The 12,569-nt window shown below is 53.9% G+C and overlaps 3 protein-coding genes across 6 annotated transcripts in view; all 3 read right to left on the bottom strand.

Moving 5' to 3' along the window:
* LOC130576250 (UDP-glucuronosyltransferase 2C1-like) overlaps positions 1-6,452 on the bottom strand; it is a gene marked incomplete at its 3' end in the record, with an annotated part of 12,906 nt that extends 6,454 nt beyond the window's left edge. The window contains exons 1-3 of the mRNA XM_057370761.1: positions 6,299-6,452; positions 3,358-3,524; positions 1,803-2,641 (exon numbers count right to left, since the gene is read on the bottom strand). Coding sequence (XP_057226744.1) covers positions 1,803-2,531 — 729 coding nt within the window. The remainder of the gene's footprint in view (positions 1-1,802; positions 2,642-3,357; positions 3,525-6,298) is intronic.
* A 131-nt stretch (positions 6,453-6,583) lies between these two features.
* On the bottom strand, positions 6,584-9,129 carry LOC130576248 (sulfotransferase 1B1-like). 2 transcript variants are annotated; one of them, XM_057370759.1, is made up of 8 exons: positions 9,070-9,129; positions 8,384-8,535; positions 8,044-8,172; positions 7,858-7,955; positions 7,552-7,678; positions 7,380-7,474; positions 7,124-7,304; positions 6,584-7,049 (listed from the first exon to the last, which is right to left on the bottom strand). In XM_057370759.1, exons 2-8 carry the CDS (start codon positions 8,529-8,531, stop codon positions 6,937-6,939), a joined length of 891 nt encoding a protein of 296 aa, XP_057226742.1. In that variant the 5' UTR covers positions 8,532-8,535; positions 9,070-9,129; the 3' UTR covers positions 6,584-6,936. The 2 variants fall into 2 exon arrangements, with proteins under 2 accessions (XP_057226742.1, XP_057226741.1); XM_057370758.1 differs by having other exon boundaries at positions 8,384-8,532.
* Positions 9,130-9,561: 432 nt separating this feature from the next.
* Positions 9,562-12,496, bottom strand: LOC130576246 (sulfotransferase 1B1-like). 3 transcript variants are annotated; one of them, XM_057370755.1, is made up of 8 exons: positions 12,283-12,496; positions 11,077-11,228; positions 10,766-10,894; positions 10,548-10,645; positions 10,315-10,441; positions 10,143-10,237; positions 9,887-10,067; positions 9,562-9,812 (listed from the first exon to the last, which is right to left on the bottom strand). In XM_057370755.1, the coding sequence occupies exons 2-8, from the start codon at positions 11,222-11,224 to the stop codon at positions 9,700-9,702; spliced, it is 891 nt and encodes a 296-aa protein (XP_057226738.1). In that variant the 5' UTR covers positions 11,225-11,228; positions 12,283-12,496; the 3' UTR covers positions 9,562-9,699. The 3 variants fall into 3 exon arrangements, with proteins under 3 accessions (XP_057226738.1, XP_057226739.1, XP_057226737.1); XM_057370756.1 differs by lacking the exon at positions 12,283-12,496 and adding an exon at positions 11,901-12,221 and having other exon boundaries at positions 11,077-11,225; XM_057370754.1 differs by having other exon boundaries at positions 9,563-9,812; positions 11,077-11,225.
* Between the last annotated feature and the right edge of the window lie 73 nt (positions 12,497-12,569).

Here is a 12,569-nt window from a genome sequence, read left to right as displayed (position 1 = left end):
CATGGCCCCGGGCCACGAGCTCCTGTAGTATTTTCTCCATGTTCAGCCAGTGGCTGTTGTCAGCCGGCCACACCAACACCTTGCCGCCGGAGCCCCAGCCCAACAGGGCCAGCAGCCACAGCACGGTGACCTCCTTCCCTGCCATAGCCTGCCCTGTGTGGCAATGCCCCTGTGGCCTCCTTCACCCGGAGCGGCGGCACTCCCGAATTGGCCTGGGCATGCGTGACACTGCTTTGATCCCGAGGGCAGGGAACCAAAGGTTGGTGGTGAAATCCTGTCCTGGATAATAACATGTTTAAAAGCATGTTTTCCTAGGGGATAAAAAAGGTGACTGGCACCAGCTGGCACTCTGTGATGGTAAACAACTTGCTGAAAGTAGAAGATGTGATTTCTCTGGAGCAGCAGGGAGAGCCATCAGCCCCRGGGCACTGAATCCAATGAGGATTGCATTATGTTGATAATCCCATCCGTCCTGCCTGTCTAACTACAATCTCTGTTACTTGTTTGGTAGAAAAGGTGACTTTTTTGTTCTTCTGGCTCTTTCAAACACAGCTGGGTAGGCAGCAAGGATGTTCACTGACTGTGTGGGCACCCTTTTGCTTTTATAAAGCCACAGAGCATCCCTTAAGAACAMACTTAAAGCAGTGAACCGGGGCTGCAGCCGAAGAGTTGCATCTCAAAGTGGATGAAACTACACAGCAAATGACTCCAGTGTCAGACTGTCCTCATGTGAACTTGCCTCTTCCGAAGCATTCATCATGGGAGACCAAGAGAGGATAATTCAGGCTTCCTGCCTGCCACTAAGTGCCAATTATGCACTATAAATTGAACCAGAAAATCCATTAAACAGTTTTATTTATATGGTCATTTCTGGTGTGCAATTAAGAAATAATGTAAGTTCTCTTCACCATGCTAAAAATCATTATTACAGGGTTTCTGCCCATTTATGTTACACAGTGGTTTCCTAATATAGCTGTGCAAGGCTTTTGCTATGGTTTCCATGCTGCCTGGAGCATACTTTCTGGAATGAAAATGTGGGTAATTGAAACAACTAGACTGTGAGAAGCCAAGCTGAGATACCTCATCTATTGTAGGCAGGCATTTGCAGGCAATTGAACCATGAGAGATGTGCAAGAGGTCATTTTGAAGAGCTCAATGTGAGGGTAGTAGAAATGGCATGAGGATCACATGTGATTAATAATAAACATATTTTTCTGCATAATCACTCCAAATAGTGCAGAAGAAAAGCCTGCAGAGAGGACTTGTTGTTTTCACTCTTTGCTTATGGGTGGGAGGGTATGTTCTAAATAAAGCTTGTTTTGTGCAGAGAGAATTGGTTTTATATGACCAGTGAYATAACTCAAGTCTCTATTACGAAGCCACAATGCACTTAAGCACTGCTACTGCAGGCAGGACTGGCTTGTAATCCACCAGCTCCCTACTCCTTGTTACAGTCCTCTGGATTAGGAAAACATCTCCCCTTCTTGGCTGCTTTCTGTGCAAGCAATCACCCTTGCTGAGTGCCCTGTATGGTGTGGAAGTCGTATCAAACTCCACACTAAAATGAATTATGACAAAAGTCAGATCCATCAATTGGAATAACCCTCATCCTGTCTCAGTGCAAAGGCATAGCAGCGCAGCACCCTGACTGATGGTGGCTCATCCCTTTTTTAAGGACGCAATGACAACCCTCTTGCTGACCTGTCACTTGACTTTGTGGCCCTGCCAGTTCCTAGCTCTGCAGGTCGTAAGGATGGACGCTGTATAACGAGAAGTAAAGTATCCGAAGGCTTACCTAAGACCTTGCTGTAGTAGGTATCCCAATGTCCCCAGTAGCTCTGGAAAACGTAGTCTTGCAGGTGGTAAGATACAAAGTTTTTTACCCTCTCCAAAAAGGACATGTGGTCAGTGAGCTCAGACAGGGCTGCGGGCGTGTAGGATGGTGGGGTTGGGATCTTGCCACAGTGCCTTTCCAGAGTGAAGGCTGGGGAGAAACGTAGAGAGTAGACAAAGGGAATGCCCAGCTTGAGAGCTATGAGCTCCCCACAGGGCGTCACTGGGTCTGACAGCAGCAGATCAAAGCCAGACCTCTGCAGACGAGCCATCAGCTCTTGGTTGGTCAGCACTGCATCACACATGAGCTTGTTCATCTCCTGCCAGCTTACAGAGAGTCTTCCCAGTTCCTTGTAAAACTGCCAGAAGGTCAGGATGGTTGGCCTGTTGTTGAGCCATAGATCCACTATTCCATTAATCAGGCTCTCAGGGACATCTTTCTTGAAGGGCACATAATAGGTCTCAAACTTCTCCGTGGCCTTAGGCTTGGGATCAATGAAGAGGGTGGCGTTGGACACCAGGATGGTAAAGCTGTGCCCGTGGCGGATGAGCTCCTGGATCATCACATTCATATTCAGCCAGTGGCTGCCTTCTGTTGGCCACACCAGTATCTTCCCACAGAAGACAGGCCCTAGAAAAGCAACCTGAAAAAGGAGCAGCTGGAGGTATTTCTTTGAGCTGGTTGTTTTCATGGCCATGGCAAAGTCAAAGGCTAGATAGCCTGGGGATTTTCCCTTCCAGTTGGGAGTGCTGCACCCCTGTGTTGTGTTGGATGGTTCCTTCCCAGCACTCTGTGTTGGTCTGAGCTCTGAAAAGGAAAAAAAGATATTTGGTGATTCACTTTTCCCATTCTGCCTTCTACCCTGTTATCTTCCCCCTGAGGGAGCTCCTTTCCCTGCTTAGGAGGGTGACAGCAATCCTCACTGCTGTCAAAGGAGCCAGACACCTGGATGCCAGCTCTGAGATTCAAACAAATCCCTTGCATTTTTTCCATGAACTAGTGATGCCTAGGCAGGCCAGGGAATGAGAGGGCACAGGGCTGGCTTGGAAGTGGCATCCTTTTTCACACTGAGATGCTAGAAATGCTGACATTTCTTATGCTGAGAGGAGTCAACAAATCCTTCATTTGGTTGATAATAATGCCAAAAATGACATGTAATTAGTTCTAATAGGTGACTGGTGGCTTCCAACTGCTCCCAGACAACTTTTAAGACAGGGAATCCATTGCCACTTCTTGGGGCATGTCACCATGAACCTGGTCATATTGTAGGCTCAGTTTAGGTGTCTAAACATGGGTCTATGCCATGAACCTCTTCTTTAGCCCTAAAGGTGCTAAAGAGCAAAACCAACATCTTYTGGGATGGCTCTCACTTGGAAAGTTGTCCCTTGAATATAAATGCAGTGTCTAGAAGCAGCTCTTTAACCACCAGGAGCCAGAAAGACAACTAAAACCCACACATATAATGATACACTTGATCCAACACAATTTGGGGAACAAATGCCATGCAGCAAAATGGCTCTTACCTAGCAGAGTCTTCCAAGGTATATAAACATCGTCCTCTGAGTTGCAAGGTGCAATTTGCTACACTGGTTTGCTTCTGTTCCTTGCTGCTCCCCTCCTCTGTGCCTGGGCTGCTCCACAGGGTTGGTTTTCAGGCAGAAGGAGCTTGTTAGTTACCCTCTGAACTGGACTTTACAAAGGGAGGAAGTAATAAAATACGGGATAATGGCAACAAGGCATGTATTCTGTGTTTATTCATTGCTTTGTTATGCTCTGGGAATTTAATAGTTGAGATGGTCTTTCCCTTGCCAGGATATATTATAGTGTTATTCTAGAGCTAGGTTCTCAGGAGGACTTTGTAACCTAGAGATAAGAAATATGTTGTCTGATTGCTAAAAAGACATTTTTATTCCCTCTAGGGTCCCAGGTGTCAAAACAAAATGGTTTGTTAAGTAGTAGATTTGTTTATAAACTGCAAACAGGAACAAAGAATGAATCTTGTAGTTTGTTTGCAGAGGTTTTCAAAAGTTGGTGCTGTCTGTATGCGTTTCCAAAAGTTGCTGTGTTACCTGTGTTGGCTTTGTGGCCTTTGATTCTGGAGATCTAGGAAAGTGTTTAATAATCTGGAAATACAGGAATCTGAAGGTGCATCTCAATGATTTTTAAGTATTTTCCATAATATTCAACAGGGCTTTTTCTAAACCCTGAGCATCCAGGACTGTTATGCCAGCATGTTTCAAGAGTAATTTGGCCTACGGCCAGGAATTTCACTACAGTCTCTCCAKAGACCTTTGTATCCAAAGTAAGATTAAGATTTTTTTGTCAGGCTAATTTAGCTTACTTTTTGAAGTCCTGTAAGAAACCTAAAGCTTTTCCAGCAACTGTTGAAAGACTGTGTTCATATGGGCTAGAGCAGATCACAGAATCATAGAATATCCTGAGTTAGAAGGGACTCACAAGCTTCAWCAAAGTCCAGCTCCTGTCCCTGCACAGGACAGCCCCAAGGATCACATCATGTGCCTAAAAGCATTGTCCAAACCCTTCTTGAACTCTGTCAGGCTGGGTGCTGTRACCACTTCTCTGGATAAAAACTTAGTTGGGAACTTATTTTTTGTTTCCAACCCCTTAGTGTTAAATTCATCCATTGCAAATGTGAGCAASTGCTAGGGGATCCTAAGACTTAAATTTGTCTTGTTTCTGTGGCCAGCTCTAAAGATGATACTCAGATTACTCAGATCGGAGAAGATAAGCATTTTGAGAGGATTAAAGAACAAAATGCAGCAAATGAGAAAGAACTGGGGCAGAAGAAAGTAGATRGTGTTAAGTGCCGGTTTTTCACACATCTAACCTTACCAATGCAAGTGCTGCAGACAGTGAGGCAATCTCCAGCCTTGTTAAATTACAACAGGCTTTTCAAGGCTAAGGCCCTCATTCAAAAGTTAGGCAATGCAAACTAACTGTGTTTTCCACACACGGGTCTCTTCACCATTGTGCTGGCTAGCAGGGGGTTGTGGTGTGCATRGCACTTTGATTCCTAGAAAACCTCGATGCCAACCAGAACTTCAAAAATTCAGGACCAGGGTGGAAAAGGAAAACTTTTGCACCGARGAAGCACCAAATGACTCTGTGCTTTCCCTTTCACTTAATGTAATGACTCAACTTCTGGTCTGACTTCAAAGTCTTGACTACCTTTTTTTTGTGGGGGAGGGGGTAGGGTGGGAAGGGAAAGGGAGGATACCAGATTGGGAAAATTTCAAAGTTGGCTCATCCCTGAGAACACAAAGAAATGACAGGATTGAGCAATTCTGCAGTCACGTGTGTATGTGCGCAGTAAAAGGATTGTAATCCCCAGGGCATAGAGAAACTCCAACAAAAGTTAATGAAATGAAATAGCCTCACCATGACCGTCTTTATTGAATAAATTGTATTTTTATACCTCTAGCCTGTTGCTGCAGGATGAAAATACCAGGACCTAGGTTTATCGAATTGCACTTGGATTTTTTGATTYAATTTAAGGTTTTATGGGCTCTCTTCACTGCTTCTGAAATGCTGCAGGGGCACCTTGGCATATGAGCAGCAGACACCAGCGGGGCTGGCACTGGAGCCATTTCCCCTTTGCAAAGCCAAACCAATAAAGAAAGGAGAGAAGGTTCAGGCCAAGCTTGGTGTCCCTGCTAGGAACCTGCATTGCTGGTGGAGAATTGGTGCTGCACCCTGCCTTCATCAGCTTTACAGTGAGGAACAGYGGCAGACTTGCCCAAGCTCCCTGCAGATGTGGCACACTCCTGCCTTGCCAGTGTCTGTCCATCCTCCTGGGGAAATCTGCGTGCTACGGTGATGGGCAGATCTGCCAATCCCAAGGGCATAGACATGATGGGACTCATCTAATGGCTCACCAGCCCAGAAAGGAGGAGCTGCTCTCTCCATTCCACCTTTCCGTGCGTGTTTGCTGTTCGTGCTCCCATGGCAAGCCTTTCCCCGTGACTTTCCCAGTCAGCCTGCCAAAGGGTTGTATTAGTGGGACAGCTTGCTGCTGGGGCAGGAAGCAGATGGGCAAAGACCTGGCAGGCTCCCATGGCCAGGGCAGCCTGGTCAGCTGGCACYGCACCTGCCCAGGAGCAGCAGTGATAGCACCAGTGCACAGACCAGAGTGCCATCGCTGCAGACACCGCTGGGGACAGGGGTCCCCAACCGCAGAGCCCCAGCAAGGGCAGCAGTGCCCACAGCGTGTGCCAGCATCACCCAGAGCAAGCACCTCTCCCCTTGCCTCAGCACCACAGGGAGTGGGGAATTGGTTCCCTAGGGTTACTGCAGCACACCCAGATGAAAGGAAGGATTAGGGGTGCTGATTGTACCCAAACCCAAAGTACCTCAAACCCATCACCCTGGACTCCACAGCATGCAGCTCTGTGTRGCAGAGCAGGGACAGGAAACCTACAGGGCAGCCCGAGACACCCATCTCACCTCAGACCTRCTGCTCTACGCCGGGAAAGGGACGCCAGTACGGTGACACCAAGAGGGTAACACCAGCAGGGTGACACCAGCAGGGTGACAATGGGAGGGTGACGGCARCAGTTTTTACAGGCAGAGGCAAGCAGGCAAGGGCAGTAATGTTTGCTAACGCTGTGGCTGCTGGGAGGGAGGAGCGAGTGAAGGGAGAAAMCAGCAGCCACTGACCTGCAGGCAGGGCCACAGTGGACATCTCCAGCCCCACCAGTGCTGTTCTCCCCCACAGGCCCCAAACCATGTCCCACTGTGGGAGGATGGGGAGGGCACCTCACTGCCCACACCCACCCAACATGTTCCCCACACACAGATTTGCCTAAATCCACTGCGATCCCACAAACTGCTGCTGGCAATCCCCCCACCACAGCAGCTGAGGGGTGACACCTGCTTGTCCCCAATGCAAGGAGAGGACAGCAGCCCCAGGAGGACGGCTGGGTTGGGATCAGCACAGGCGCAGGGCAGTGAGCACCCCAAGGCAGGGTCAGGGAGCACATTTTATTTCTCTCCAGCAGTCCCAGGGCAGATAAAGGAGCCCCTGGCACGGCAGCAGCACCATCAGCACAGGGCGGRTTTTGGGGGTGTGCGGCGGGGTCTCCTCAGATCTGAGTGCGGAAGCGCAGGTCGGTGCCCGCCATCTTCTCTGCATAGTCCCGGTCGAAGCGCTCRTTCTGGGCCACGGTGAAGTGGTTCTTCCAGTCTCCGGTGGTGCCTGTGGGCGGTGGGGACAGAGGGGATCAGTAGGGCCGGGGGGACACCACGCCTGAGGCCCCCGCAGCCGCTCACCTTTGCGCATGAACGGGGATACGCTGTGGTCCATGAGCTCGGGCGGCACCTTCCTGTAGTTGGTGGCGGGGTTGTCCCGCATGACTTCGAAGGACGTGTGCCGCGTGATGGTGTCCAGCGCCGCCTCCGACAGTTCCTGCCCCAGGAACTGGGCCACCTTGACAATCTCCCGGCGGAGGTCCTGTGGGACACGGACCAACGCTCACCCCTCCTGCCACCCCCAGAYCCCACCCCACYATCCACCTCACTCCATCACCTCCTTCAAGTCCTCGTAGAACAGGTAGAGAATGGGGTGATCCTTCCTGCGCTCCCAGTAGCCCTTCACGTGGCTGTACCAGGAGCCATATGCCACTGCATGGGGAGAGAAGCCAGTGGGTGACAGTCYCCYGYGGGGTCCCMCACACGCACCYARGGGTGCCCTGTCCCACCTCTGCCAGCCATGAACTCCTCCAGGTACTGGGCCCATGTCCCGGGATGCGGCTCCAACTGGTTCATCAGATCAAAGTGGTAGTAGGAGACAGCCACATCCTTGGCRTTGCGCCCCACGTAGATCATCTGCAGATGGGCCATGGGGATATGAGGGGCAGCCCCGCGACCCCCAGTAGGGAGGATGCTCCAGCTCATAGAGCTCCCATGACCACTTAGGATGCTGGAGGGAGCAGCGGGGTGTTCTGTCTTAGGGAAACACGGGAGCTGCAATACCCCCCGGGGCAGGGTCCGGGGTTGGGGGTTACCTTGCAGCCGTTTTCCCAGAAGGTTTTGGGCAGGATACGTGCCGGCAGGTGAGTCTTCACCACACGGGGTGAGGGCATAGTGGCCAGCAGGTCTGTTCCTGGGGGATCCCAGAGCACCTCCTCAGTGAGCACTTGGCAAGGACCCTTGGAACTCAGCCCCTGTGGGGTGTCCCTGCACCTCGCTACCTGCTGCAATCTTCCCAGGGACAGAGAACTCCAGCATGGGCACCCTCTTGCTGATAATGTCCCGCTTGCACTTCTCAGGGTCTGCGCCTTGCAGGATCATATCCACAATCTCGCTGACCCAGGTGGTGCCTAGGGAAAGGAATCCATCAAGGGGAGCAGCCTGGGTAGCATTGGGTGTCTCAGCACTGACAGTCCCTCAGACATTAAGCAGATGCCATGGGAAAATCTGGAAATACCACACAAGTCTGTCCTGATGGCCCCCAGATGTGTGGCATGCCCCAAACAACACAATTGCCCACCACTATTGCCACCCACATCTGGTGGGCTTGGGGATGCTCACCAGATTTGGGGAAGGTGACCACCACAATGTCCTCGGGGCGGCTCTGGAAGGTGTCGACCCGTTCCCAGTTGTGGGCGAAGGCATTGATCATGGGGATGCCATGCACTGTCAGCCGGGGCTGTCGCAGGTAGGCGTCCGGATCAGCCATCCTGCTGGGGACAGGGACACGTGGCAGGGCTGACTGATGAGGGGAGGCACCCCCATCTTCCCAGGGCGGCCATCAGGCAGGGCAGTGCGGTCACCTGGCACCGTGCCTGCCCAGGGAGTGGCAGCGATAGCACCAGTGCATAGATCAGAGGTCACTGCGGCCATCGCTGCACGCACAGGAGTGGGTACAGCCATGGGACAGGGGTGGGTGCATCTGGGGACAGGGGCCCCAGCTGTGGGGACAGAAGCACCAGAGCCTCAGTAAGGGCAGGGGCGCCCACAGCAAGCCAGCATCACCCAAACTGAGGGGACTAGACAAGACTAGCACCTCTCCCCTTTCCTCAGCACCCCAGGGGAGCAGGGAGCTGGTTCCCTGGGGTTATTGCAGCACATCCCAGATCAGAGGAAGGATTAGAGGTGCTGGTTGTACCCAAACCCAAAATGCACCAAACCCACCACCCTGGACCCCACAGCATGCAGCTGTGAGTGGCAGAGCATTGACAGGACACCTACAGGGCAGCCCAGGATACCCATCTCACCTCAGACCTCCTGCTCTACGCCGGGAGAAGGATGCTGTGACAGTGACACCAAGAGGGTGACAGCAGAGGACAGGGAGACTCGGGGACTCACAGCGGTTTTTACAGGAAGAAGGAAAGAGGCAGGGCGTGAGGGCAGTAATGTTTGCCAGAGCAGCAGCTGCTGGGAGGGAGGAGCGAGCGCAGGGAGAAAACAGCAGCCACTGACCTGCAGGCAGGGCCACAGDGGAMATCTCCAGCCCYACCAGTGCTGTTCTCCCCCACWGGCCCCARRCCRTGTCCCMCTGTGGGAGGATGGGGAGGGCACCTCACTGCCCACACCCACCCAACATGTTCCCCACACACAGATTTGCCTAAATCCACTGCGATCCCACAAACTGCTGCTGGCAATCCCCCCACCACAGCAGCTGAGGGGTGACACCTGCTTGTCCCCAATGCAAGGAGAGGACAGCAGCCCCAGGAGGACGGCTGGGTTGGGATCAGCACAGGCGCAGGGCAGTGAGCACCCCAAGGCAGGGTCAGGGAGCACATTTTATTTCTCTCCAGCAGTCCCAGGGCAGATAAAGGAGCCCCTGGCACGGCAGCAGCGCCATCAGCACAGGGCGGATTTTGGGGGTGTGTGGCGGGGTCTCCTCAGATCTGAGTGCGGAAGCGCAGGTCGGTGCCCGCCATCTTCTCTGCATAGTCCCGGTCGAAGCGCTCATTCTGGGCCACGGTGAAGTGGTTCTTCCAGTCTCCGGTGGTGCCTGCGGGCGGTGGGGACAGAGGGGATCAGTAGGGCCGGGGGGACACCACGCCTGAGGCCCCYGCAGCCGCTCACCTTTGCGCATGAACGGGGATACGCTGTGGTCCATGAGCTCGGGCGGCACCTTCCTGTARTTGGTGGCGGGGTTGTCCCGCATGACTTCGAAGGACGTGTGCCGCGTGATGGTGTCCAGCGCCGCCTCCGACAGCTCCTGCCCCAGGAACTGGGCCACCTTGACAATCTCCCGGCGGAGGTCCTGTGGGACACGGACCAACGCTCACCCCTCCTGCCACCCCCAGAYCCCACCCCACCATCCACCTCACTCCATCACCTCCTTCAAGTCCTCGTAGAACAGGTAGAGAATGGGGTGATCCTTCCTGCGCTCCCAGTAGCCCTTCACGTGGCTGTACCAGGAGCCATATGCCACTGCATGGGGAGAGAAGCCAGTGGGTGACAGTCCCCCGCGGGGTCCCACACACGCACCCAAGGGTGCCCTGTCCCACCTCTGCCAGCCATGAACTCCTCCAGGTACTGGGCCCATGTCCCGGGGTGTGGGTGGAACTTGTTCATCAGATCAAAGTGGTAGTAGGAGACAGCCACATCCTTGGCATTGCGCCCCACGTAGATCATCTGCAGAAAGCTTGGTGGCATGTGGGGACTTGCAAGGTCCCAACGGGGCAGGTAGCCTCCTTAYGTCTGTGCGATCCCTCCAAGTTTGTTCACTCTAGCTTGTTACCTTGCAGCGGTTTTCCCAGAAGCATTTGGGCAAAATGTCAGCTGGGATGTGGGTCTTGATGATGCGAGGGGATGGCATGGCTTCCAGCTGGTCCGTGCCTGTGAGGATTTCCCCTTCGCTTAGAAGGAGTGATCCCACTGCGGTGCCCTTCCATACAAAACCAAACCTGTCCCAGTCCAGCACCCATTGCCACCCACCACCCTCTGACACCCCACTACCTGCTGGCATCTTCCCAGGAGCAGCCATCTCCAACATGGGCACCCGGTTCACAATCTCATCCTGCTTGCATTTTTCTGCATCACCGCGTTTCAGGACCATGTCCACGATCTCACTGACCCAGGTGGTGCCTGGCAGGGAGAGGTCAAGTGTCTGGCTGATGCCACCCCCACCGGAGTCCCATCTCAGACACCAGAGGGTCACCATCTACCAGTGTTTCCTTTTGGGACGCCCCTGGTCTCAGGACAGGCATCTGCAGATTGGTACCTGCCTTCCTGAGCATGGCCCCTCTCTGGTGCCTGGGGATGCTCACCAGATTTGGGGAAGGTGACCACCACGATGTCATCGGGGCGGGTCTGGAAGTTGTCAATCCGCTCCCAGTTGAGGGCAAAGGCGCTGACCATGGGGATGCCATGCACAGTGCGCCAGGGCTGCCGCAGATATGTGTCCGAATCGGCCATCCTGCTGGGGACAGGGACACGTGGCAGTGCTGGCAGGGCAGCGAGGAGTATTATGGGGCCACCTCCTTCCCTCGGGGCCCCAAAATCCCTGCCAAACCCAGCCATCCTGGCCACAGGAAGCAAACCATTCCCTGCTTGCTGGTATCGCAGGAGGTGGCACCTGTCTTCCGTGGGGATTTTGGGGGAAGTTGGTGGTGCAGGGAGTGTGGGAAGTCATGGCCAGCTCCGGGGGGCTCAGGTCAGAGGTAGCAGGCAGTTGCCTGTATCAAGCTGGCAGRGTTGTTCCTGGGTATAAAGGCTCACAGGCATTTCTGGCTGGAGTTGCAGGCTGCTTTCTCTTTGGTTTTTCCTCCCCATCTCTCGGTTGTACGGCAGCATGGGGAAGCCTTGCTTCCAGGGGGCTAGATTGGGGGTTTGACAGAGCCAGGATCGGGGAGCAGGGCTCACAGGACTCTCTATAGGAAGCCTTTCCACCCACCAGCCAGGAAAGAAACACTGGACATGCTAGCTGCAAAACCCCCACGCTGTGATTTTTGGAGAGAGGCTTGGTCTTTTGCTTCCAGTCTCCCAGGGGCTTGCGGGGACACTGAGACCCCGTGAGCCCCCTTATCCCCCCAAGCAGGCCCCCCGCCTATGAGGCCAAATGACCGTGGCCAAGGACCCTTCGGTTACTTGCCTCTTTTCCGGGTGCTCTGGCAGGGAGKAGGCAAAGCTTTGGCCGCCGCTTACGGGGCGGGATTTGTTATTTTCCTTCCCCTGCACGGAAGATGGAGGCGCAGGGAGGCGGGGGACACCGCTGGGACAGGAGCCTGCAGCGACATGGTCCCGTTGCTGCGGTGGGAGAAGGGCAGGGAGGGGGCGAGCGGGGCTGGGGACGGTCCCCAGATGGGGATGACCTGTGATGAGCTGTGCCGTGCTCAGCACCTGCCGGGACGCACACGGGTAGCGGGAGCGGAAATCACAGCTTCCCACTCTAACCGCAGCGGTAAACACAGGGAGGAAATCCCAACCCACATCCCGCGGGATTGAATATCACCCTGTCCTGATCCAAGAGTCACCTGCGTGGCCGACCTCAGCTCCTCACACCGACGTGGGGCTTGCAGGCACGATGTGGGGATCGGGCTTCGGTCGTACCCYCACTCCACTCAAACACGAGTCCAAAGTTTGCAGGRTTGCAAAGCACAAGTGCTTCTGGGAAGGGTGTTTAAAGGTGCCGCCGATGGTAAATGCTCCTCCTCATCTGCTTCCCACAGGACATCTCCGAGCCAGGAGCAAATGGAAAGGGCAGGAGAGATGGCAGCTGGGCAGGGCCAGCAGCTCAGCTGTTGGCAGCCTTGAGAGAAAC

This window comes from Malurus melanocephalus, unplaced genomic scaffold, assembly GCF_030028575.1.
Source record: "Malurus melanocephalus ecotype Western Australia unplaced genomic scaffold, MMel_1.1 scaffold_131, whole genome shotgun sequence".
Classification (NCBI taxonomy): domain Eukaryota; kingdom Metazoa; phylum Chordata; class Aves; order Passeriformes; family Maluridae; genus Malurus; species Malurus melanocephalus.
This window is presented reverse-complemented; position numbering and strand designations above follow the sequence as displayed.